Source organism: Oncorhynchus mykiss, chromosome 17, assembly GCF_013265735.2.
Source record: "Oncorhynchus mykiss isolate Arlee chromosome 17, USDA_OmykA_1.1, whole genome shotgun sequence".
Taxonomy (NCBI): domain Eukaryota; kingdom Metazoa; phylum Chordata; class Actinopteri; order Salmoniformes; family Salmonidae; genus Oncorhynchus; species Oncorhynchus mykiss.
This window is the reverse complement of record NC_048581.1, coordinates 62,110,727-62,138,725: the sequence shown is the minus strand read 5'-3', so window position 1 is coordinate 62,138,725 and position 27,999 is coordinate 62,110,727. Positions and strand designations below refer to the sequence as shown.

Sequence of the window (27,999 nt, the reverse complement as noted above, 5' to 3'; positions counted from 1 at the left end):
GTGTATTCTGGGTTGCCGCAAAGACTTCTGCATCCGCAGTGCAGTGCAGTATAGTGCGTGCGTGTGTGTGTGCGTGCGTGTGTGTGTATGGTCGACGTCACTTCGCTACAGTCTGCGGAGAAGCCTGAGAGCAAGCGAGCAGTAGCTTACTTCCTCGATCGACGGAATCACAGACGAGAAACTGAAGGGAAGACAAGAACAAGAAAACTCACGAAACAAGAAATAATCCACACGTTTGCAAGACGAGGTAAGTCAACGGAAAATGACTTTCGGTCATTCGGCCAATTGAGGAAATATATTTTTGTAACTTTTTTCGGTTTTGTTGCGTTTTGCAACCTAGTTTGAGAAGTTTTTCAGGGTTGATTATTGAATGCTTAAATAGCTTTTATACTTTTTACTAGTAGTTGCACTTGCGTGAATAGCGTACTAGTATTTCGAGTACTAGCCTACAACTGTAATGTTATCTGTTGTTTATGGCGGGCACTGACATGCGCCACATTCCAGATAAAAAAAATTACACAGTAACCTACAGTTTCATGACGTGCAAGAGACGAATGAATCCTTCAAGAGAACGTTGGCCTTGACGAATACTTCAAATGTTTCTAAACTGTAAACGCCGGGGTCTTTTTATGAACAGACTGTCATTGAAATCCAGACTTTTCTCAATTATGAGACATCAAGAAACTATTATTTTCTATTTGTAGAAAAGAGTGATGATACTGTACATAATAGCCTACCTTGCTTCCAAAGCGCTCTGGAGTTTCTCAAGATCACGACACGTTGAATTGATGTCTGTGCCCAGTGAGAAGGCATTGATGGAGAAACCGTTTTAAAGGCATCCACTTATCAACACTGTTCAATTCATTTCCCAATTACTTTACATTTCATGACCAATTCTGCATGTTTGTTGTTGGCTAATAACTGTTGAAATGAAAGGTACTTGACTGTGAAACTTTGGTCCCCCGGGGCCCTTTTGTATGCAGGTTTGCTTGCTAAGGGAATCCCCCTTTCATGTTGCATTGTGAGTCACCACTGGGCCCAATCACAATGCCTACTGGATTTGGTGAAGCACATTCACATCCAACTAACAGTGCAAAGATGAAACAAGAAGGAGACATGATCTCTGCACACCCAGCTGTTGACCAACTTGAACTGATCAGATGATGATGTTGAAGACACTGATCTCATTCTTCTCAAAAGGAAGTGTGTGTGTGTGTGTGTGTGTGTGTGTGTGCGTGTGTGTGTGTGTGTTCCGGTGCATGGAGTAAATGGACTCTTTAATATCTTATTCCGTTGTGTCCCACTATAAAGACTGGACTGATCATCGTGTTGCAGCCTCCATCACAGAGGGTGATCAGCTTTATCCATACGCTTCACTTTCATTGCCTGGAGTGTTGCCCATTGTGTGAGTGTGCGTGCGTGTTTATTTGCGCTGCTCAACAATCAGAAGATCATACCCCGACTGGAACATTGTTCAGCTCACTAGCTGCATGGCTTTGGCTGTGACTGCACTGGAGATGTTATGTCATAGATTAACAGGCTGAATAGTGGTCACTTTGAATGGCCCCATTAGATTTTGAGTTATGAGTCTGTGTAAGAAGGCCTGTAGTCATTACCGCTCGCTCTCCGTTCATCCATCTCTCCCTCTCTCCCTTCATCTCGGTCTCTCTGTTAGATCATAAGTATTTGTTCTCGCCCGTTGGTTTGGTGACAGACTTCAACTTTATAGGATCAATTGCACTATAGATGGTAACACAAAAGGTGGACGGGGACATATATATATTTTTATCAGGTCAGATGAACACTCCAAACAGCCTACCAGACCGCTCTGAGGCGTCCGCATGGTCCTAAAGCACACCCTGGCTTCGTTTTGGATCACATTTTAATGATAAAACTGGGGGGGGGGGGACAAATGCAATTTCAGAATGTGGGGGGGGGACAAATGCAATTTCAGAATGTGGGGGGACATGTCCCAAGTGAAAATTGTACAGTACACTACTGGCCCAGTAGCCTTGAGTTACGAAGGAGGAGATTAGAGTCCAGGTCCTCTACAGTCTACTACAGGTCTTGTCTCCTGCAGGGTCTACTAGAAGTGGTCTGCTGTGAAAGAAATAACCATGACTGCCATAGATCGTATGAGCTTGTTCCAGGACTGCTGTCTCACTAGTGTGTGTGTGTGTGTGTGTCAGAGGGGTTATTTAAGCTTGTGTGACGGTCTCTCAGCTATAATAAGTGTTTGTCTCTGTGTATGGTGTGTGTGCTTGCATGTCTACTAGCATGAGTCTACCGTTGTTGCGTTGTTTGATCTCCACAGGGTGATGATGCAATGATGCTTCACTTCCCTGTCCAGATCTGTATTCTCTACATAAAAGTTTGGACTAACACACAGTTTCACACTCCGCCCACACATGCGCTCACGCACGCACGCACGCACGCACGCACGCAAGCAGACACACTATTAGTGTTCGGTTTAAAGCTGGAATCCACATTAGGTGAAACAGCGCCAATGGTCGCCCCAGGCGCATTTGTTACTGTTTTTGTTTTGTTTATGGAAGGAGGAAAGGAGCATCCAGCATATTGGTAAAACAAAAATGGAATATAAACTCTGTTTTCCCACATGTGCAATGATGTCCAATGGGGAAGAACTGTCTTTGTTGTGATATCGCAAATGGACATGGCAGTTTCACTGCTAATGAGTCCAGCTTTAAGACCCACGTGATTTGATAGGATGTGTGATGCTTATTTATCACAGTTTCGTTGTGTGCTGTAATAGAATCCTCTACAGCCTTGTAAATACACCTGGCTACCCATGGCTGACTAGTAACTTACATGTTTCCAGTCTGCGCTAGTCATTTACCAAAAAGCTCTGCCACAGTTTGCCAGGCTAATGATGGCCAGTGTACTGTAGCACAGCTGTGTGATGTCATTGTCTGAGGTGCTGTCAGTCAGCTGTCTGTGAGTCAGAAGGGGATGATGTGTGAATGCATGACTGCATTGGGACAATATGCATATGTTTATTCAACACAGTTGCTGTGATTCACTAGATTGTCATACTATAAACAAACAAAGTGTTTGGAGAGGGAGGTGGACAGTGGACACAGGCGATGGGAGAGGAGGAAGAAAGAAAGCGATATGGAAAGGAATATGAGCTCACAGCCAGGCTCATTGCTACCACATACAGAGAGAGAGAGAGAACCGGCTGGTGGACAAGATTATAGTGCTGAGCGATTAACCGAAATATCAGTTATTTTTAGTTTTTTAAACAACTAATTGACCAACCTATTTGAATTCCATTTAGTTCGTTTTTTTAATGTGAGCTCAATGTGCACACTGCGCTGCACCTTTTCTGGAGATAAATTAGATCATGCCAGAACTGTGTGATATAGTAGTGAGTTGTAGTTTCCAACAGGCCAATGTTTTACATAGTTTAGCGCAGAAAACATCAGAATTAACTACAATGACCATAATCCATTTTGCGTCTACTTGTACGGTCTGAGTTTATTTTACTCCTGCTACGTAAGAGACAGAAGGATGTGCGATCAAGAGGATACATAGCAGAGCAGTTTACACACGCTCACCCATCACTCACATGCTACTGATGTACAGAGTAGTTTACACACGCTCACCCATCACTCACATGCTACTGATGTACAGAGCAGTTTACACACGCTCACCCCTCACTCACATGCTACTGATGTACAGAGCAGTTTACACACGCTCACCCATCACTCACATGCTACTGATGTACAGAGCAGTTTACACACGCTCACCCATCACTCACATGCTACTGATGTACAGAGCAGTTTACACACGCTCACCCATCACTCACATGCTACTGATGTACAGAGCAGTTTACACACGCTCACCCATCACTCACATGCTACTGATGTACAGAGCAGTTTACACACGCTCACCCATCACTCACATGCTACTGATGTACAGAGCAGTTTACACACGCTCACCCATCACTCACATGCTACTGATGTACAGAGCAGTTTACACACGCTCACCCATCACTCACATGCTACTGATGTACAGAGCAGTTTACACACGCTCACCCATCACTCACATGCTACTGATGTGCAGAGCAGTTTACACACGCTCACCCATCACTCACATGCTACTGATGTACAGAGCAGTTTACACACGCTCACCCATCACTCACATGCTACTGATGTACAGAGCAGTTTACACACGCTCACCCATCACTCACATGCTACTGATGTACAGAGCAGTTTACACACGCTCACCCATCACTCACATTCTACTGATGTACAGAGCAGTTTACACACGCTCACCCCTCACTCACATGCTACTGATGTACAGAGCAGTTTACACACGCTCACCCCTCACTCACATGCTACTGATGTACAGAGCAGTTTACACACGCTCACCCATCACTCACATGCTACTGATGTACAGAGTAGTTTACACACGCTCACCCATCACTCACATGCTACTGATGTACAGAGCAGTTTACACACGCTCACCCCTCACTCACATGCTACTGATGTACAGAGCAGTTTCTTCGTGGGGTATCTCTACCTGAAAATACATGATCTAAGTGATTGCTGGTAGGTTTTCAACAGTCATAAAAGTATGCTTTATTTACTTTGAATAACTAATAAAATAGTGATTTTGTCAGACAGCATAGACAGCAGGTGTACAGAGATGAGATGATGAGATGAGATGAGATGAGATGACTTGGAATGAAATAATAAAGTCAGCAAATAAAACAAATGTAATATACACAACAACTGAAATATTTTATTAAAATAAAGTCATGTCAATAAGTGATGGTTAATAAGTGATAAGCAGTAATGGTAACTACCATCATGGGACTTTTATTCATTGTTTTATTCTGTGTTGTTGCAGCATTCAATCCACATAATGCATAGAGCATTTCATGTTTTAAAAAATGATCGGGCCTTCTGAGTGGCACAGCGGTCTAAGGCACTGCATCACAGTGCTAGAGGTGTCACTACAGACCTGGGTTTGATCCCAGGCTGTATCATAACTGGCCGTGATCGGGAGTCCTATAGGGCGGTGCACAATTGTCCCAGTGTCGTCCAGGTTAGGGGAGGGTTTGGCCGGGGAGGGGGGTTTACTTGGCTCATCGCGCTCTAGTGACTCCTTGTGGCAGGCCGGGCACTTGCAGGTTGACCTTGGTCGTCAGTTGAACGGTGTTTCCTTCCGATACATTGGTGCGGCTGGCACCAATATCTGATTGCCTGGTAACACACACACACACACACACACACACAGTTTATTATTGATCAACACCCGGAATCATCACAGCTCAAAGCTTGAACACATCGACTCCTGCTTTAATACATGCTGAATGTCATTCCTCTGTCTGTCATTTTTCTGTCCTCTCTTACTTTTTCTCTTTTTTCTTTCCTTGTTTTTGCCATCATTTCTTTGTCTTCTGACATATTTTTGACGTGTATGGGTGGTGGTGTAAAGCTGGGGAACAGAAACACAGGAATGTTGTTGAGGAGCCCTCTTTAGACTTTGGACTTGTTGAGACTTGCTCCCTCCCAGGATGCAGGGAAATACCTTCAGTACCAGAGCTACAGTACACTCAGAGAGAATCACAGAGATCACACACACACATTCTTCAACACCTGCTACTATCATTTCACACCATACACACATTCTCACTGACAAAATTATAAATGAAGCTGTTCTTGACCGAAGTGCTTAAATGCCATGTTTTCTGTGTTCCTATTGTAGGCTATGTGTGTGTGTTGGTTTGGATTAGGGTTCTTCTAATGTGAGATTGAACCATCAGAGTTTAAGTTGAACCTAAGGTAAGGTTAAAGTCAAGTGGATGTGAGATATGTGAGAAGGGCGTTGACTCAGCTCCGTTTCTCATTCGTAGGTTTAGGCCTATGTCACAGAAAGAGTTTCTGTTTGTTAAGGTGACTCAGAATATCTTTATTTCTCATACACACCCATACTCTCACTCGCTAACTAGACTCACTCACTCACTCACGCACGCACGCACACTCACTGACACACGCACGCACACACACACTATCCCACATACGCACTCACACACACACACAAATATACTCACTCACATAAATAGTGGCTGGTTGCACCACGGGTGGCTGGTTGCACCTTAATTGGGGAGGACGGGCTCATAGTGATGGCTGGAATGGAATTAATGGAATGGTATCAAACACATAAGAGTAAATACATAGTTTTACCTTCGCTAAGAACACAAAATCTACTTAAGATTTCCCATCCTAGATAAAGCAGATACATTTTCTTTCCATAGTTGAGTTAAATGAACTTTGTTATTCACTATTAACCATTTATAACTTGTTAACTGTTAATACATAGAACCATTACTGTAAAATGAATAGCTCTATGTGTTTGATGCCATTCCATTGACTCCATTCCAGACATTACTATGTGCCGTCCTCCCCTCACCAGCCTCCTGTAATATACACACATATGGATACATACAGTACCAGTCAAAAGTTTGGACACACCTACTCATTCAAGGGTCCTTTATTTTTGTTTATTTTCTACATTGCAGAATAATAGTGAATAGATCAAACTGAAATATCACATATGGAATCATGTAGTAACCAAAAGAGTGTTCAACAAATCAAAATATATTTTATATTTGAGATTCTTCAAAGTAGCCACCCTTTTCCTTGATGACAGCTTTGCACACTCTTGGCATTCTCTCAACCAGCTTCACCTGGAATGCTTTTCCAACTGTCTTGAAGGAGTTCCCACATATCCTCAGCACTTGTTGGCTATTTTTCTTTCCCTCTGCGGTCCAACTCATCCCAAACCATCTCAATTGGGTTGAGGTCAGATGATTGTGGAGGCCAGGTCATATGATGCAGCACTCCATCACTCTACTTGGTCAAATAGCCCTTACACAATCTGAGGATGTGTTTTGGGTCATTGTCCTGTTGAAAAACATATGATAGTCCCACTAAGCACAAACCAGATGGGATGGCGTATCGCTGTAGAATGCTCTGATAACCATGCTGGTTAAGTGTGCCTTGAATTCTAAATAAATCACTGACGGTGTCACCAGCAAAGCATCCCCAACCATCACACCTCCTCCCCCATGCTTCACAGTGGGAACCACACATGAGCTGATCATCCATTCACCTACTCTGTGTCTCACAGAGACACGATAGTTGGAACAAAAAATCTCCAATTTGGTCTCATCAGACCAAAGGACAGATCTCCACCGGTCTAATGTCCATTGCTCGTGTTTCTTGGCCCAAGCAAGTCTCTTCTTATTGATGGCCTTGAGTAGTGGTTTCTTTGCAGCAATTTGACCATGAAGGCCTGATTCACACAGTCTCCTTTGAACAGTTGATGTTGAGATGTGTCTGTTACTTGAACTCTGTGATGCATTTATTTGGGCTGCAATTTCTGAGGCTGGTAACTCTGATGACTTATCCTCTGCAGCAGAGGTAACTCTGGGTCTTCCTTTCCTGTGGTGGTCGTTGTGAGAGACGGTTAACTGTAATGAACTTATCCTCTGCAGCAGAGGTAACTCTGGGTCTTTCCTGTGGCGGTCCTCATGAGAGTCAGTTTCATCATAGTGCTTTGGTGGTTTTTGCAACTGCACTTGAAGAAACTTTCAAAGTTCTTGAAATTTTCCCGACTTTTTTTTTTTTGACCTTCATGTCTTAAAGTAATGATGGTCATTTTCCTTTGCTTATTTTAGCTTGCCATCATATGGACTTGGTCTTTTATAACGACACAAGGCGAGACCCAGATGTAGACACGGGAGGCAGATGGTTTGAGCTCTGGTATTTATTATAATCCAAGGAGTAGGCAAAAGGCAGGTTGGGGACAGGCGAGAGTTCATAACCAGGTCAGAGTCCAAAACGATACAGGGCAGCAGGCAGGCGGGCTCAGAGCCAGGACAGGCGAGAGTTCATAACCAGGTCAGAGTCCAAAACGATACAGGGCAGCAGGCAGGCTCGAGGTCAGGGGCAAGCAGAATGGTCAGGCAGGCGGGCTCAGAGCCAGGACAGGCGAGAGTTCATAACCAGGTCAGAGTCCAAAACGATACAGGGCAGCAGGCAGGCTCGAGGTCAGGGGCAGGCAGAATGGTCAGGCAGGCGGGCTCAGAGCCAGGACAGGCGAGAGTTCATAACCAGGTCAGAGTCCAAAACGATACAGGGCAGCAGGCAGGCTCGAGGTCAGGGGCAGGCAGAATGGTCAGGCAGGCGGGCTCAGAGCCAGGACAGGCGAGAGTTCATAACCAGGTCAGAGTCCAAAACGATACAGGGCAGCAGGCAGGCTCGAGGTCAAGGGCAGGCAGAATGGTCAGGCAGGCGGGCTCAGAGCCAGGACAGGCGAGAGTTCATAACCAGGTCAGAGTCCAAAACGATACAGGGCAGCAGGCAGGCTCGAGGTCAAGGGCAGGCAGAATGGTCAGGCAGGCGGGCTCAGAGCCAGGACAGGCGAGAGTTCATAACCAGGTCAGAGTCCAAAACGATACAGGGCAGCAGGCAGGCTCGAGGTCAAGGGCAGGCAGAATGGTCAGGCAGGCGGGCTCAGAGCCAGGACAGGCAAGGGTCAGAACCATGAGGACGAGAAAAACAGGCTGCAATAAAACAGCTGGATTGACTTGAGCTAGGAGAAAAAACGCTGGTTCACTTGACAAACAAGACAAACTGGCACAGACAGACAGAAAACACAGGTATAAATATACAGGGAATAATGGGGAAGATGGGCGGCACCTGGGGGGGTGGAGACAAGCACAAGGACGGTTGAAACGGATCAGGTTGTGACACTTTTACCAAATAGGGCTATACTCTGTATACCACCCCTACCTTGTCAAAACACAATTGATTCGCTCAAACGCATTAAGAAGGAAAGAAATTCCACAAATTAACTTTTATCAAAGCACACCACATGAAGCTGGTTGAGAGAATGCCAAGAGTGTGCAAAGCTGTCATCAAGGCAAAGGGTGGCTACTTTGAAGAATCTCAACTATAAAATATATTTTGATTTCTTTAACACTTTTTTTGGTAACTACATGATTCTATATGTGTTATTTCATAGTTTTGATGTCTTCACTATTATTTTACAATGTAGAAAATTGTAAAATAAAGAAAAACCCTCAAATGAGTAGGTGTGTCCAAACTTTTGACTCATGAAACAATGAATGAAACAATTATCCACATTAGTAGCATGTGACTGATGCTGGTGGATGTGTGTGTTTGCATGCGCGTGCCTGCGTGCGTGTGTGCATACCCCTCATAACAGATGGTGATGTTACTGAATCACGGCTGTCATGTGCGTATGAACAGGAGGCTGAGTGACGGACATGTCACTGCAAATATGTTGCCGTGGTTACATTCTGCTTGGCCATGTCTTTGAACAGGTGGCCCAGTGACACATCACCATGGCGCCCTTCTTGCGGATTGCCTTCAACTCCTACGACCTGGGTGTGCTGTCTCCGCTGGCCCCTTCTGATCCCCCCTTCTGTGCCATCAAGATGAAGGAGGCCCTCACCACCGGTGAGAATCTGACTATTACTGTAGTTATTACTGTGTTATAGTAGGACTATTTTAGTTCCATTGTCCCATAGAATCACATTGTAACCTGTAACCAGTGTGGTACAGATGTGCAAATTTTTTGATTGTTACACAAGAGTATGAAAAATCAGTCTCTTATCTTATCTTTTTAACCTTTATCTAACCTTTCTCTCTCCTTCCCCCTCTTTCCCTCCTTCTCTCCAGAGCGTGGTAAGACCCTGGTTCAGAGGAAGCCCACCATGTTCCCAGCCTGGAAGGCCAGCTTCGACGCCCACATCTACGAGGGGCGTGTCTTGCAGGTGCTGCTGATGAAGACTGCCGAGGAGCCATTGGCCGAGGTCACAGTGGGCGTGTCCGTCCTTGCCGAGCGCTGCAAAAAGGGCAACGGCCGTGCTGAATTTTGGGTAGGAGGTCTGCAGTCGGATTCTCTACCTTCCTGCCTGAATTATGTGTCTAATTTACAGATTGTTTGTGTTCAGGTGGACCTGCAGCCCTCAGGGAAGGTGATGATGGCAGTGCAGTTCTTCTTGGAGGGAGCAACTGATACAGGTGAGAGTCAGGAGACAAAGCCCACCTCTCTTCTTCTCATCCTCCACTTTTCCCTTCCTACCTGGCCTGTTTTGAATGTATCTTTTATGTGATGTTTGTCACACTGAAGCCTTCTGTCTGTTCCCTTGGTTCTCATCTGTTCACTGCACTTACTTCTTGAATACAGACAGAGCAGACAGCACAGCACACACATTCTTGCAGTCATGTACAGGTCTTGTATATGAATCCCGGTTTTCTAAACATAGTTCTCTATTCTTGGCTTTCCTATATAAGGTTTTGCCTGTTTTCTCATACTAACAGTGGACCAGGCACTCCAAATGTTGTCCCTACTGTTCCTAACGTTACATTCATGTTTCTAAATTGTAGCGCTTCACTGACACTTCTCTCCCTGTCACCCATAGAGGGCAAGCTGCCCACGAAGGAGGAGGAAGGGGGGCCCACCATAAACCGCAGGCGAGGAGCCATCAAACAGGCCAAGATCCACGAGGTCAAATGTCACGAGTTCATCGCCACCTTCTTCAGACAGCCCACCTTCTGCTCCGTCTGCAGAGAGTTTGTCTGGTCAGTTATTCAGTCTGTCCAGCCATCTGGCTCTTACTCCTATTATCTGTTCGCTTTTTGCTAACAGAAGTGATTCAATATTTACCCATTTTAATATCGGTTCCATTCATCTAATTTAAGTGGCAACGTCTTGGTCGGTCTACTTCATGCTGAGAGACTGAGTGGGGAGATAATATTAGATAATGTCTTAGTAATCTCCTCCTATCTCAAATCAAATCAAATGTATTTATATAGCCCTTCGTACATCAGCTGATATCTCAAAGTGCTGTACAGAAACCCAGCCTAAAACCCCAAACAGCAAGCAATGCAGGTGTCCTATCTATCTAACTTTAGACTTAGGGTTGGTGGCTAAGGAAGTGGGTCAGAAATCCTGCATTGTGTGGAAATACCAGCACAACATTTAGCAGTGTATTTGCAAAATCAGCACCGCTTACACTGCTAGTAATTTATTTTCAAGTGCTGTAGTGTGTTGTGTTCTACTAGAATAGGTGGTGTCTGTAGAGACGGTGACAGAGTCTCCGTTTGCTGCTGTATAAACAGTGCTCAACTGTCAGCTACAGTCACAACCACAATTATTGGCAACCTTGATAAAGATTAGCAAAACATACTGTACACTCTTAGAAAAAAAGGCTTCCAAAAGACTTCTTGTCTCCATAGGAGAACCCTTTTTGGTTCCAAGTAGAACCCTTTTGGGTTTCATATGGAACCCAATGTGGAAAGGGTTCTATGTAGAAACCAAAAGGGCACTTCAAAGGGTTCACTCTTTTACAGTAGGTTGTAGATAGCACCTTTTTTTTCTAAGAGTGTATAAAATCAACAGCATACAAATACTGAGCTGTATTGTATGCTCCAAAAAATACTAATACAACTGCTCTGAGAAAAAGATGGCTATCAAAATTATTGGCACCCCTGTTTTCAATACTTTGTGCACCCTCCCCTAGCAAAAATAGCGGCACTTAGCCTTGTTCTATAATGTTTTATGGGATTGAAGAACACATTGGGAGGGATGTTAGTCCATTCCTCCATACAGCATCTTTCCAGATCCTTGATATTCTTCGGTCTGCGCATATGGACTGCCCAACAAGGCCCCATGACCAGTGGAAGCAAAACAGCCTCATGTGGAAGCAAAACAGCCCCATAACATCAATATACCATATTTTACAGTAGGCATGCAGTTATTTTCTGCATATGCATCCTTCTTTCAAGGCCAAACCCACCACTGGTGTGTGTGGCCAAAGAGCTCTATTTGTGTCTCATCTGACCATAGCACCTGGTTCTAATCCAAGTGCCAATGGCGTTTACCAAACTCTAGGCGTTTACATTTGTTGGTTTCTCTCAATAAAGGCTTTTCTATGGCAACCTTTCCAAATAGTCTATTGGCATGGAGGTGGCGTCTAATTCTAGATTTGGAGACTTGGCAACCCCAGGATGTGACCAAGTTCTGTAATTCTCCAACTGTTGCCATTGCTCTTTTCTTTGCCTCCCAAACCATCTTCCTCACTGTGCGTGGGGACGAGATACACGTGGGTCCACTTCCAGGCAAGTAATCCACTGTTTCAGTGGTTATAAACTTCTTCATTGTTTCCCTAATAGTGGTAAGCTGTATATTTGTTTGTTTTTTTCAGTCTGTTTTTTTTGTACACATTGCCTGATTTTATGAAAGTCAAAAACCATTTGTCTCTTTTCATTAGCGAGTTCTTTGCCTATCCCCATGGTGATGGATGACAAGTGGACCAACTTCTTTAACCCCAGTGAAACAGGAAGCCCTGAAAGGCCACAAACAGTTCCTTAAGCAGAAATTCACTTCAAACAAAGCTGAATGTTAATGCAGATTCAATTTTGTTCGATTTTATTCATGAGAATCGTTAGGGCTGCCAATAATTCTGCCAAGTATCTTTTTTTTAGATTTTATTTTATGACTAAAAAAAGTTTTTTCTCCGAGCAATTGTATTAGTATGAAATAATATAATTTCCCCATATTTTTTGCATACAAAATAGCTCAGTATTTATGTTCTTTATTTTATACAATCTTCTTTGCTCGTCTTTATCAAGGCTGCCAATAATTTTGGTTGTGACTGTACAGTATGTACTCCATTCTCACTTTATCTCCTTTCATCATCAGCACAACACCTAATCATTAGGTGATCATCATCTTCACTGGCCCTCCATAGTCTCTCACTCCTATACCTTTGTATTCTACAGGGGCCTCAACAAGCAAGGCTACAAGTGCAGACGTAAGTGTACAATAACATGGACAACCTACTGCTATACAAACCACTGCACACAACATCATAGATACACATTATAAACACTGTAGTTATGACCACTCCCACACTGCAGGGCAGACTATACAGCACTACCAGTGACTTTCATATCTGCCTGTATGAACGGTGCTCACCTGCCATCAATATACTCCATATCCCTTCTCTCCCAGAATGCAATGCAGCCATCCACAAGAAATGCATCGACAAGATCATTGGCAGGTGTACGGGCACGGCCGCCAACAGCCGGGAGACTGTGGTACGTTGGGACTACTTATTCATTCATTGATTAGGACATTTCCTTATTTACTTGTCCTGTGTCAGTCCAACGTGGAGTTTTCTCCCTCTCCCTGCAACCGTGAGTGTGAGTATCATTCCAGTTTATCTAATCTGTTTAGTTAGGCTATTACATGTTATTCACTGATTATACAAAACGTTAACTACACCTGCTCTTTCCATGACATAGACTGACCAGGTGAAAGCTATGATCCCTTATTGATGTCACTTGGTAAATCTATTTCAGTGTAGATGAAAGGGAGAAGACAGGTTAAAGATGGATTTTTAAGCCTTGAGACAGTTGAGACATGGATTGCGTGTGTGTGCCATTCAGAGAGTGAATGGGAAAAAATAAAGAAATGTAAGTCCCTTTGAATGGGGTATGGTTGTAATCAAATTTTAATCAATCAAATGTATTTATGAAGCCCTTTTTACATCAGCCAATGTCACAAAGTGCTGTACAGAAACCCAGCTTAAACCCCAAGCAGCAGCAATGCAGGTGTAGAAGCACGGTGGCTAGGAAAAACTCCCTAGAAAGTCAGGAATCTAAGAAGAAACCTAGAGAGGAACCAGGCTCTGAGGGGTGGCCAATTCTCTTGTGGCTGTGCCGGGTGGAGATTATAACAGAACATGGCCAAGATGTTCATATGTTCATAGATGACCAGCAGGGTCAGATAATAATAATCACAGTGGTTGTAGAGGGTGCAACAGGTCAGCACCTCAGTGGTAAATATCAGTTGGCTTTTCATAGCCGATCATTCAGAGTTAGAGACAGCAGGTGCGGTAGAGAGAGAGTCCAAATCAGCAGGTCCGGGACAAGGTAGCACGTCTGGTGAACAGGTCAGGGTTCCATAGCCGCAGGCAGAACAGTTGAAACTGGAGCAGCAGCATGACCAGGTGGACTGGGGACAGCAAGGAGTTATCATGCCAGGTAGTCCTGAGGCATGGTCCTAGGGCTCAGGTTCTCAGAGAGAGAGAATTAGAGGGAGCATACTTAAATTTACACAGGACACCGGATAAGACATGAGAAATACTCAAGATACAACAGACTAATCCTAGCCCCCCGACACATACACTATTGCAGCATAAATACTGGAGGCTGAGACAGGAGGGGTCGGTGCCAGGTGCACAGGTTTTTGTCAAGAACTGCAACGCGGCTGGGGTTTTCATGCTCAACATTTTCCTGTGTGTTTCAAAAATGGTCCACCACCCAAAGGACATCCAGCCAACATCCATTTGGAATGTTTTCGACACCATGAGGGTGTACAGAGGGCAAAAGGGGGGATATAACTCAATATTAGGGAGGTGTTCCTAATGTTTGGTATACTCAGTGTATATGACTATGGTCAGTTACTGTGTCTTGTAAAAGACTCACGTATGGCCTTGTGTCAATTGAGAAGTCAGTAGTTCTCAATGATCTCCTCAGGGACCCCCAGCCGTTCCAGAGTTAGCACACCTGATTCAATTTGTTAATAAACACAATAATAACATCTATGGATTTTTTACAATATGATATGGCTATTACACCAAAATAAATAAATAAACTCTCTGGTTCTACAAATAATCTTTGAGATTGAGAAAGGTTCTTTGTAGAACCATTCTCCATAAAAAAAAGGGTTCTATATAACCCCAAAAAGGGTTGTAACCATAGCAGGGTTTCCTAAACTCGGTCCTGGGCCCCCCCTTGGTGCACTTTTCGTTTTTTTTGCCCTCACATTACACAGCTGATTCAAATAATCAAAGCTTGATGATTAGTTAATTATTTGAATCAGCTGTGTAGTGCACAGGCAAAAACAAAAATGTGCACCAAGGGGGGGCCCAGGACCGAGTTTAGGAAACCCTGTTTTATAGAACATTAGGAAAGGGTTCTTTATAGCTCCATACAGATTATATTTAGAAACTTAAACATGTTTCTTTATAGAACCTTCAACAAAAGGTTCCATATAGCACCAAAATGTGTTCTGCTATGGTTACAGCCAAATAACCATTATTTGTAACTATATAGAACCATTTGTTTTTAGTGTGTAGCTGTGATGCCATTAGCTGTCGAAGTGTCATAGGGTCAGAGTCCAAACTAGCAGGCATCAATCAGACCTGCAACCAATCGGATGAGGTCCCCTCACATTCCAGTCAATATTAATCAATAGAGTGGACAAAAGAGCACAGATAACTGAGCTTAGTTACATTCAAAAGTGAGGGATTCTGCATTCACTCACACCTGAGGAGTGGTGAGAAGGGGCATGTTCTGAGTGAGAGAGGGGCTTAAATAAGGCCATCTGTAGACTAGAGATAGAGCAGGAGAGGAGACCAAGAGAAAGTGTGTCTGTCAGTCTGTGGCCTTCTAAGGAACCCCACGGACACTACTACAGGAAGCATCACACCACGGGATGCAAAACAAAAGGAGAGGGGGAGAGAGCATGGCAGGAGAGAGAGAGACAGAGAGAGAGAGAGGAAGAGAAATGGGGATGATGAGACAGGTGCGCAGGGCCATGAGGTACCCTCGCAGGCGGGTGTTTTGCCCCCAGTTGGTACCGATGGATCTGGGTGTTGATGAGTTGTGTGTGTGTCCATCACAGTTCCAGAAGGAGCGCTTTAAGATTGACATGCCACACCGCTTCAAGAACCACAACTACATGAGTCCCACCTTCTGTGACCACTGTGGCAGTCTGCTGTGGGGCCTGGTCAAACAGGGCCTCAAGTGTGAAGGTAAGGAGCTGTGTGTGTGCTGTGTCTGTTGTGTTTGTGTTGTCATTGTATTTACCTATACAGTATACTGTAACTCTTTCTATTCTCTTGTAGATTGTGCCATGAATGTGCATCATAAGTGTCAGGATAAAGTGGCCAACCTTTGTGGAATCAACCAGAAACTACTAGCTGAAGCGCTTACTCAAGTCAGCCAGGTAAGTGAGAGAGTTTGTTGTGTGTATGTGCAAGCGTGCAGGCATGTGGTCTGTGTGTCCCGTGTATGTGGACGTACGTTCTTGCAAGCAAAAGCAGTCATCTCGCTGTGATGTTCTCAGATGGATTTAGAGCTCTCAACATGTAAAAATACAAAATAATTTTGTGGAATTGAACAAGACCACTTTCTCTTGGTTACAGACAGCCAAAATCAATGTGTGCTTAAAGCTGAAGTTGCAATGAGTCAGCAGGCATTTGAATGGCGTCTCTGCGTTGCTCAGAGGACGATGGACAGAAAATGCGCTGTCGTCAGTTATATGAAATGGTGCCAATTTTGTACTGTCACTAAGTATGATCATATTTATTTTACAGTTATAAGACAGGTGAAATATTATAGTAAGTCAATTAGAATTAGATTGTTAGTATATTTAGAAATCATTTCAATTATTTAAATAATTTAAAGCCCTATTCCCGTACTTTTTTCAAAAGGAAAAAAGTCATACATGATTTTTCATATTTTCATATTTTTATCATGTTTGTACTGTGTAATTGAGCTTGTGTCCTCAAAAGTGACTGCACATCACCGATGTATACATTTTTTTACCAGAAAGGTGAGATTTGATTTGAATCTTTCTGGCAGTATAAGAATTGTTTGTATTTATTATGGATCCCCGTTAGCTTCTGCCAAGGCAGCATCTACTCTTCCTGGGGTCCAGCAACATTGGGGCAGTTATACATATTAAAAACATTACAATACATTCATAACAGATTGCTCAACATATTAAGTGTGTGCCCTCAGGCCTCTACTCTACTACCACTTATATATAACACTAAATCTATGTGTAAGGGTGTGTTTATTGCGTATGTTATTGTTTGTATGCATGTGTCTATCTTTGTGTTGCTTCAGAGTCCCCGCTGTTCCATAAGGTGTACTTGTATCTGTTTTTTTATCTGATTTTACTGCTGGCATCAGTTACTTGATGTGGAATAGAGCTCCATGTAGTCATGGCTCTATGTAGTACTGTGCGCCTCCCATAGTCTGTTCTGGACTTGGGGACTGTGAAGAGACCTCTTGTGGCATTTCTTGTGGGTTATGCATGGGTGTCCGAGCTGTGTGCCAGTAGTTTAAACAGATAGCTTGGTGCATTCAACATATCAATAGCACTCACAAATACAAGTAGTAAGGAAGTCATTCTCTCCTCCACTTTGAGCCAGGAGAGATTGACATGCATATTATTAATGTTAGCTCTATGTGTACATCCAAAGGCCAGCCATGCTTGAGAGTTGAAATAGTAGAATGCACAAGGTGCAATTTCGAAATTGGTTAGCGCATCATCAGTTCCTCTTGTCATGTTAGTCATTGCATACCATAAGAGAGGTATTACTTGTCAGAAATGTCCAGATCAAGTTTGGTACAGCAAATTGGCCAGTGTTACCTAGTGTTGATTTTTCAGTGTAACATTTCTAGTGTTGATTCAGGAGTTGTTGTCTAGTGGACGGGTGGGGTGTTGGGGTTGAGATTTGGGTTAGTGGGGTTGGGGTTGGTGGTGATGGCCCTTTCCCTGCCAGTGTAGGAAGTGGCCCCTTTTCCAGCACAGGTTGCAGCGGCGTGTTGAGATACAGTCTGAGGTGGGATGGATGTCTTTACAGATCTTACAGATGATGGCTGTGCAGGTTGCGGCCAGATGGCCCAGTTGGCCACAGTTCCTGCATAGCTTGGGCATGCTGTAGTAGTGGACAGAGCACCTGTTGTTCCCAAGTGTGATGGTTCTGGGGAGGTGTTGGACTCCGCCCACTCCATTTGATCCGGTCTTAACTGGACCAGCCATTTTCGTGCCCCAGTCCAGACATTGTTACCTTTCCTTCAAATCAAATCAAATGTATTTATATAGCCCTTCGTACATCAGCTGATATCTCAAAGTGCTGTACAGAAACCCAGCCTAAAACTCCAAACAGCAAGCAATGCAGGTGTAGAAGCACGGTGGCTAGGAAAAACTCCCTAGAAAGGCCAAAACCTAGGAAGAAACCTAGAGAGAAACCAGGCTAAGAGGGGTAGGCCAGTCCTCTTCTGGCTGTGCCGGGTGGAGATTATAACAGAACATGGCCAAGATGTTCAAATGTTCATAAATGACCAGCATGGTCAAATAATAATAATCACAGGCAGAACAGTTGAAACTGGAGCAGCAGCACGGCCAGGTGGACTGGGGACAGCAAGGAGTCATCATGCCAGGTAGTCCTGAGGCATGGTCATAGGGCTCAGGTTCTCAGAGAGAGAGAAAGAAAGAGAGAATTAGAGAGAGCATACTTAAATTCACACAGGACACCGGATAAGACAGGAGAAGTACTCCAGATATAACAAACTGACCCTAGCCCTCCGACACAAACTACTGCAGCATAAATACTGGAGGCTGAGACAGGAGGGGTCAGGAGACACTGTGGCCCCATCCGATGATACCCCCGGACAGGGCCAAACAGGAAGGATATAACCCCACCCACTTTGCCAAAGCACAGCCCCCACACCACTAGAGGGATATCTTCAACCACCAACTTACCATCCTGAGACACGGCCGAGTATAGCCCACAAAGATCTCCGCCACGGCACAACCCAAGGGGGGGCGCCAACCCAAACAGGAAGATCACATCAGTGACTCAACCCACTCAAGTGGGTTGAGTCACTCAACTTCATCCATCCAACTTCAACCCACTCAACTTCATCCATAAGCCCTTCAGGTGTCGGGTGGACTGGGGTGTCAGGTCGGGCCGCGGTCAAGCCACTGTTACCTTTCCTTCTTCCACAGTCCTTCCGGGGTGTTGAGTGATCATGGACTAGGGGAACAGCACCAGCTGCGGTAAAGCCACTGCCAAATCAAATACAAGCGAGACAGATAGAAAAAGATGGTAGAGAGAGGGATACAACCCCAGGACATCCCCACCACACAGGGATGGGCATAATAAAGAGAAACCAGAGCTGTAACTAGTTACATTGTAGGTCCATTTATTTGGTTATTTCAAAATTCATTACATGTTAAAATGTCAAATCAAATTCAAAATAATAAACAATTCAAACAACAATCTGAGGAGCAAGCAGCCATGGAAGGTTGCCCGAGACCCAGAGGTCAATTGTGTCACTCCCCTGTGGTCCGCTCGCTCCTGTTGAAGGTCTGGTGTTTGGTCCCTCCTCGTCTGGTGCTGGGACTGGCCAATTGGTTCTGGATTGGTGCTGGGACTGGTGCTGGATCTGCAGAGGGGAGGAATGACAACCTGAGGAGCAAGCAGGCACACAAGGGAGCCCTAGATCCAGGGGTCAGTGATGGCATTCGCCTGTTGTCCGATCGCTCTGGGTGAAGGTCTGATGTTTAGCCCCCCCCTCCTCCCTCTTGTGGTGGTGGCTGGTTCCTGGTTGTGGGCTGGTGCCGGTTCTGTGAGCGCGATAGTGGGAGGTAGGGGTAGAGAGACATGAAGAGAGAGAGAAGTAGAGATTGTGTCCATCGGCCTTTTGGCTGGCTTGGAAAATGTACCGTTTCCATCAGACTTCACTCGCGTAGAAAAGTTGGATGGAAACATGGTTAGTGTTGATTTAAGACTGAAGACTTTGCTGTGTCAGTGGTGAAAAGGAAAGTGTTTTTATTTGCTTCTCCCTGTCATCACCCTTTTGTAAACATTTTCTCTCTCCATCTGTCGCCTGTATGTTTTTCAGAAATCCTCCTCTCGGCGCTCAGACCCAACCCTACCTGACCCAGATATAGGGGTCTATGAGGAAGTCATTAGGAACTCCATTGGTGGTCTGGATGGTCAGTGTGTGTTTGATTTTATGAACATATTTGATGATGATGTGTGATGTTAAATTCACTGAAATCAAGTTGGTGTAAATTGTTTGAAGACAAATATGTTTTTATATATACCCTTACAGAAAAAACACGATTTAACATGTGAAAACGTGTTTTTGAACACTCCACATGATCACTTGTGAAATTTGTGTGTTTTTTCCATAAGGGGTAATGTTAATTATAATAATGATGATGATAATGACGATTGGGATGATGACTTTATAATGAATGACCTGTGTGGGTTCCCCAGACGGCCCCTCCTATGCCAGGCTGTGGGAGGGCTCAAGCCCTCACCCCGCATCTCGCCTCACCCACCTGACACGCATCAACGTAGACAACTTTGTTTTTCACAAGGTCCTGGGCAAGGGCAGCTTTGGCAAGGTAAGCCTGGTACAGCAGACAGTCAGGATCCTAGAGCAGCACAGTTCACATACTGGACACCAGTAGACACAACAGACTTTATGGGACGATATTACCACCAATATAATATTTAAATCAGGTTCACCCCTCTTCTTTTGTTTTCTCTTGTCTTCTTCTCTTCTTTCCTTTATTCTGTTATTTTCCTCTCATGTTATTCCCCTTACTGTCCCCCACCCTTCTCTCCCCAGGTCCTGCTGGCAGAGTTGAAAGGTCAGGGGGAGTGGTTTGCGGTGAAGGCTCTGAAGAAAGACGTGGTTCTGATGGATGATGATGTGGAGTGTACCATGGTGGAGAAGAGAGTCCTGGCCCTGGCCTGGGACAACCCCTTCCTCACACACCTCTACTCCACCTTCCAGTCCAAGGTACGGACTCTAGCCCTACACACACTCCTTGGTCCTCTTACTGTGTGTCAATCTGGCTATTACAGCAACATATAGCAATGTGATGTGCTGAAGAGAAGCAAAAACACAACAGAAAGATTAGCCGTTGTTTTTTTTCTGATTAGCATTAGCAAAAGATAAGTGTCTACAAAAGCTGTCTCCAATAAGAAGTGATATAAACGCATAACAAACTCGCTTTCATAGCTTATTACACTACTACTGTACTGGGGACTATACATTATGTGTTATGATGCCTGACGTTGAGCGTGTTGTCCACAGGAACACTTGTTCTTTGTCATGGAGTATCTGAATGGAGGAGACCTGATGTTCCATATTCAGGAGAAGGGACGCTTTGACCTCTACAGGGCAACGTGAGTTTCACCTGTCAGAAACACTGATAGTGTATAGATTCAGATAGTTTGAGTGAGGTCAAACACAGAGGAGGTACAGAGTCTCGTTAATGTTGAGCTCTTCTGAGTGTGTATCTGAAACTGGATGTTAAACTAACTGGTGCTCAGTTTGGGATTATGGAGATGTTCAGTCCTCGGGAGCCTGTATAGCCTCTGTGCTCAGGACAGGTGAGATGAGGAGGCATTCACTTCGACACGGTTGATCCAGCATGGGCTAGACAGTTTCAGAGAGAGAGAGAGATATTCACCCTCTCGCTGTATTAATCATTAACCAATTGTGCGTGTGTTTGTTTGCACACCACACAAGCTGGCATCGCAGAATGGAGTCTTGGTTTGGTTTCTTGGACAGATTGGTAAACTGCTGAGTTTCCAATGAGTTTCACTATCTCAGAACATAATGAACCTGTATTCACTGACTGACCCTAACCTCTTAACCCAGTGGCACAGACACAGTGGGCCATGACTAAATCACACTTAAGACATTACAGTAAATACACACTGTTTCTTAAAAAGAGTTGCCTCTTCACCATTTGGCATGTATTGTGCTGTTCCCTCAGACACAGTGTGTGTGTGCGCGCGTGCGTGTCTACATGCATATGTATCATTGGCCACTTCAATAAATGGATCACTAGTCACTTTATACAATGCACTCTAAATAATGCCACTTTAATAATGTTTACATATCTTACATGACTCATATCACATGTAAACTCAGTAAAAAAAAAAAGTCCTCTCACTGTCAACTGCATTTATTTTCAGCAAACTTAACATGTTCATACAAATATTTACACATAACAAGATTCAACAACAGACATGTGACTAACAGAAATTGAATAATGTGTCCCTGAACAAAGGGGGTGTCAAAATCAAAAGTAACAGTCAGTATCTGGTGTGGCCACCAGCTGCATTAAGTACTACAGTGCATCTCCTCCTCATGGACCACCAGATTTGCCAGTTCTTGCTGTGAGATGTTACCCCACTCTTCCACCAAGGCACCTGCAAGTTCCCGGATATTTCTGGGGGGAATGGCCCTAGCCCTCACCCTCCAATCCAACAGGTCTCAGACGTGCTCAATGGGATTGAGATCCGGGCTCTTTGCTGGCCATGGCAGAACACTGACATTCCTGTCTTGCAGGAAATCACACACAGAACGAGCAGTATGGCTGGTGGCATTGTCATGCTGGAGGGTCATGTCAGGATGAGCCTGCAGGAAGGGTACCACATGTCTTCCCTGTAACGCACAGCGTTGAGATTGCCTGCAACGACAACAAGCTCAGTCCAATGATGCTGTGACACACCGCCCCAGACCATGACGGACCCTCCACCTCCAAATCGATCCCGCTCCAGAGTAGAGGCCTCGGTGTAACGCTCATTCCTTCGACGATAAACGCGAATCCGACCATCACCCCTGGTGAGACAGACAAAACCACGACTCGTCTGTGAAGAGCACTTTTTGCCAGTCCTGTCTGGTTCAGCGAGGGTCGGTTTGTGCCCATAGGCGACGTTGTTGCCGGTGATGTCTGGTGAGGACCTGCCTTACAACAGGCCTACAAGCCCTCAGTCCAGCCTCTCTCAGCCTATTGCGGACTGTTTGAGCACTGATGGAGGGATTGTGTGTTACTGGTGTAACTCGGGCAGTTGTTGCCATCCTGTACCTGTCCCACAGGTGTGATGTTCGGATGTACTGATCCTGTGCAGGTGTTGTTACATGTGGTCTGCCACTGCGAGGACGATCAGCTGTCCATCCTGTCTCCCTGTAGCGCTGTCTTAGGCGTCTCACAGTACAGACATTGGAATTTATTGCTCTGGCCACATCTGCAGTCCTCATGCCTCCTTGCAGCATGCCTAAGGCACGTTCACGCAGATGAGCAGGGACCCTGGGCATCTTTCTTTTGGTGTTTTTCAGAGTCAGTAGAAAGGCCTCTTTATTGTCCTAAGTTTTCATAACTGTGACCTTAATTGCCTACCGTCTGTAAGCTGTTAGAGTCTTAACGACCGTTCCACAGGTGCATGTTCATTAATTGTTTACGGTTCATTGAACAAGCATGGGAAACAGTGTTTAAACCCTTTACAATGAAGATCTGTGAAGTTATTTGGATTTTTACAAATTATCTTTGAAAGACAGGGTCCTGAAAAAGGGACGTTTATATACTGTATTTTATACCATCTACTGCACCTTGCCTATGCCGCTTGGCCATCTCTCATCCATATTCTTACATGTACATATTCTCATTCACCCCTAGATTTGTGTGTATTAGATAGTTGTTGGGGAATCGCTACAGTCGCAATAATATCTGCTAACCATGTGTATGTGAGAAATAAAGTTGGATTTGATTTGATTTAGTATACTATGGTATAAATACTATAGTATTCACTGTTGTGTTTTTTAAGACTTTATTGTAGTATTCACTGTGTTTTTTTGTGTTTTTAATATCCAATCTTTAAAAAATTGAGCTGCTGTCACGCCCTGACCTTAGATATCTCTGTTTTCTATATATTTTGGTTAGGTCAGGGTGTGTACTCTAGGTTTTTGTATGTCTAGGGTTTTTTGTATGTCTATGTTGGCGTGATATGGTTCCCAATCAGAGACAGCTGTTTATCGTTGTCTCTGATTGGGGATCATATTTAGGCAGGCCTTTTTCCTACTTTCTGGTGTGGGATCTGTTCTATGTTTAGTTGCCTGTCTGCATTATTCGTATAGCTTCACGTTTCGTTTGTGCTTGTTTGTTTTGTTTTGCTGAGTTTCGGTTTTATTAAAAACATGTGGAACTCATCTTTAGAACGAACGTGACAGCTCTACTACAGTATGCTGGGAAATCTGAAAATGATGAGCATGGTTTTGATGGGAATGTTTTACTCTCCACAAAGTAAAACTGACTCAATCACAATCTCACACTCAACACATGTTATTAACACCAACACTGTTTTTTTTTTAAAACCACTAGTGTTAATTTCACTCTTAGAGAGTTAATGTAACTCCTGAATCAACACTAGAATGTTACACTGAAAAATCAACACTAAGTAACACTGGCCAATTTGCTGTGTACTTGTTAGTGATTGTGAGAGTCAAGGGAGAAACCTGTCTGCACAAAATCCACTTCCTGTCAATCAATCAGTCTCTTAATCCTAATCTCTCCATCCATATCAAGGCCCAATCAGTTCCTCCACCCCAGAGGTGAAAAGAAAAGCAGGTCAGAGATCGGCTAATCCTTTAGCTGTGGCTAGGCTGGGGCCACTGGGCCAAGAGCATCTCTCAGGTTTCATTCATCCTTACAGTATGCAGCCATTGTTCAGCTGCCTCCTCTGTGTACCACTCTATACAAATGGCATCTTCAGTAATGCAGCTAGCTACACACTGGACTGGAGTCCTCAGGGACAGACAGCATTGTTCAGGGGCCAACTCAATAGGGAGATGGAGAGATAGAGTAGTACTCTGCTGCCAGCTAGCTGGACCTCTAGACTGTGTAGTGATGTTTAGATTTATTTTTCCTCCCTCCTTTCTTCTCTCCCTCCCTCCAGGTTCTACTCTGCTGAGATCATCTGTGGCCTTCAGTTTCTGCACTCCAAAGGGATCATTTACAGGTAAGTCACAAACACCATCATCGGCACTCTAATGTACACTCACTAACCACTCACTCAATCACATTACCATACAGATGAAAGAGAATGGCCAGAGCCCCTCCACCAAGGATTGATATAGTGATAGTGTCACATTGTGGGACAGTGAGTATGTGATTATTAGCTGTCATAACTCTAGTCAACCTCTCACCCTTTCCCCACCACACCTTTCTTCCCATCCTATCTTTCCTCCTACTCTCCCTTACTTGTTTTGTCTCTCTGCCCTCAGAGACCTGAAGTTGGACAATGTGATGTTGGATCATAGTGGTCACGTAAAGATAGCAGACTTTGGCATGTGTAAGGAGAACGTGTTTGGGGAGAACCAGGCTACAACCTTCTGTGGGACTCCTGACTACATCGCTCCAGAGGTATGGAACACAGACATATACATGGATGCGTTATCTCAAACTATTCCTATTCCTTATTTAGTACCCTGCTTTTGACCAGAGCCAGAGTAGTGCACTTAATAGGGAATAGGGTATTATTTGAAAAACTATCACTGTGAGGGTCTCACTATGATGATATCACTCACTGTGTCTTCCTGTCACTTTTAGATCCTGCTGGGTCAGAAGTACTCCTTCTCTGTGGACTGGTGGTCGTTTGGAGTGCTGCTATACGAGATGCTGATTGGCCAGTCCCCCTTCCATGGTGATGATGAGGACGAGCTGTTTGAGTCTATCCGTACAGACACGCCCCACTACCCTCGCTGGATCACCAAGGAGGCCAAGGACCTGATGGAGAGGGTCTGTATGCCCCCCCCATACAGTGTCCCAATTCTGCCGCTGAGTTTGTTTCTCTCCTCCTTTGTGTGTTTTTATCCCTTTCTCACTGTGTTTCTCTCCTCCGCCCCTGCAGCTGTTTGAGAGAGACTCCACTCGCAGGCTAGGCATCGTGGGTAACATCCGTGTTCACCCCTTCTTCAAAACCATCAGCTGGTCTGCCCTCGAGAAAAGGGAGGTGGAACCCCCCTTCAGACCCAAAGTGGTACGGTCTAGACATGAGGTTTTATAGTGATGATATAGGACAGTTGTAATAGACCTACCACAATATAACATATTTGGGGTAGTTTCAAAGGGGAGAAGAGGCTGTCACTGACAGCCATTCGTGTATCAAGTCAAAGATCTACAGTAATTCAACTACTGAATGCTCTGTAGAAATCCGGCATGTGCTGTTTATTATTTGAATCATCACTTACTGTCTCCATCTATCATGTATCCTCTCTTCTGATTGGCATATCTCTTCTGCCAATCACAGAAAGCCCCAAATGACTGCAGCAACTTTGACAGGGAGTTCCTCAGTGAGAAGCCCCGCCTCTCCCATGGTGACAAGAACTTCATGGATTCCATGGACCAATCAGCTTTCGCTGGCTTCTCCTTCATCAACCCAGAGATGGAGCACCTCTTGGAAAAGTGACGGAGGGGTCTCTCAGCCAATCCCCATGCTCTTAGTTCTCAGTGACATCACTGGGGTCATAGGGGAAAGGTGAAGCCAGGATTACATTACTACTGTTTTAGGGTCACTTTGTCAAGGTGTCTTCATTCATGTGATCAAACCTTCAACTTGAGTGAGCTGTTCTACGTTCAGTATTTGTGACTGTAATAGAAACACAAGTTTCCTCTTCGGGTACTTACTTAGTGAAATGATAAGAGTTAAACTTATACAGGAATTGGCCTCTGTTGTACAGATAGGTGTTATTGTGTGCATGCTAGTGTCCAGGTGTACTAGGGGCCTTATATTTTAATGGTTGTGTGTGTGTGTGTGTGTGTGTGTGTGTGTGTGTGTGTGTGTGTGTGTGTGTGTGTGTGTGTGTGTGTGTGTGTGTGTGTGTGTGTGTGTGTGTGTGTGTGTGTGTGTGTGTGTGTGTGTGTGTGTGTGTGTGTGTGTGTGTGTGTGTGAGGAAATGGAAATGTCAATGCAGAGGGTTTTGTGTGAATGAGCTGTTTGCATGCATAAAGACCTCATACCAACACCAACCACCTCTCAATCTCAACAACCTCTGAATGTGTGTCACGTACTCTTGAAAGATTAACTGAATCAAAGTTCAGTTTGTCACTGCATGGGGAGCCCTTGCATCTACTAGCCAAGTACGAGGGAGTTGTGGTCTGTGTTTGCCATAACAAGACCAAGTTCAGACTGAGCAACTACAGGTATCCCTGCCATTCCATGTAGCGTCATCTGGGACAGGGACAGATTTGGTGTAAGTGAATAAGTGCTTATTGTGTATGATGCTATATGAATGTCTTTATTTGAGTGGTACTTAGCAAGATTCTGTATATAGATCTATATGTATATTGTTGTTGCGTATATTATTGGTGCGCTAAGGATTAGCTTTTTTTACTGTCTCCATTTTACATCTTAATAAAAAATCATCAACTCCCAGTGTCTTTAGTCACTTGTCAAGTGTTACTCACTCTGTGATGAACATACAAAACACAGTGATGTTTTATAAACCACACTCTCAGTGAATTTATCAAGAAATTGCCTATTAGCAAGATTAACCAATCAAATACCTTTGCTTTCTGCAAATTGTTGAATCTAAATTAAATTCCCATGAGAATTTACCTTCATTTCTGATTTAGTTCTTGTGTCTAAAAATCAATATTGGAGTGACGATGCCACCTAACGGGCCACTTGCATAATGTACACATCGTTCTGGCGACGTAATGGGTCTTCAACATAGATATTGGTCGTTACTAGTTACCACAGCCACAAAGTCGTAAACCCGCCTAAATCTGAAAATAAACTCAATCATTGGTTACAAAGGGATTTATCTCTGAATGGTAGAATATTGCTCACAAAGGCTGAGGGTATTTCCAGGCTCACGTATGCTGCATGTCGAAAATCAGATAAGCAAGAACATTGATAATGTGCCTTTTAATCTTGTATGGAAGAACAGGACACATTATATCAAGACATCTGTGATTATGAAGAGGGTTGGTCATAATTTACTTGATTTTCCCACTTTGAATAGCACTCAAGATTAATTGGATTAAGCAATTCCTGAAGAATGCTAGCTGTATATGGAATTGTATCTCTCGATATGTTTTTTCTCCTTTAGGTGGCCTCAAAATGTTCCTAATGTGTAATTACAATATTGAAAAAATCCCGAATAATTCATCTAATTTCCATAACAATCCCTTTTAGCATGGTCTTTGATCTACAAGCACAATTTTTCTCCATACAGATATTTTATCTGGAATAATAGATTCAGGCATTTTATACAAAGGCAAGTCCCTGTTTTTTGATAAATGGTTCCTAAACAA

The 27,999-nt window shown here is 44.1% G+C and overlaps 1 protein-coding gene across 2 annotated transcripts; it reads left to right on the top strand.

Moving 5' to 3' along the window:
• Positions 1-26,562, top strand: prkcda (protein kinase C, delta a). 2 transcript variants are annotated; one of them, XM_036950383.1, is made up of 19 exons: positions 1-247; positions 5,885-5,924; positions 9,383-9,518; positions 9,741-9,940; positions 10,016-10,085; positions 10,487-10,646; positions 12,849-12,880; positions 13,081-13,166; positions 15,760-15,889; positions 15,983-16,083; positions 19,779-19,872; positions 20,159-20,289; positions 20,517-20,690; positions 20,988-21,079; positions 24,638-24,700; positions 24,966-25,104; positions 25,291-25,479; positions 25,592-25,720; positions 25,991-26,562. In XM_036950383.1, the coding sequence occupies exons 3-19, from the start codon at positions 9,404-9,406 to the stop codon at positions 26,147-26,149; spliced, it is 2,064 nt and encodes a 687-aa protein (XP_036806278.1). In that variant the 5' UTR covers positions 1-247; positions 5,885-5,924; positions 9,383-9,403; the 3' UTR covers positions 26,150-26,562. The 2 variants fall into 2 exon arrangements, with proteins under 2 accessions (XP_036806278.1, XP_021424927.1); XM_021569252.2 differs by lacking the exon at positions 5,885-5,924 and having other exon boundaries at positions 2-247; positions 25,991-26,561.
• Positions 26,563-27,999: the final 1,437 nt, after the last annotated feature.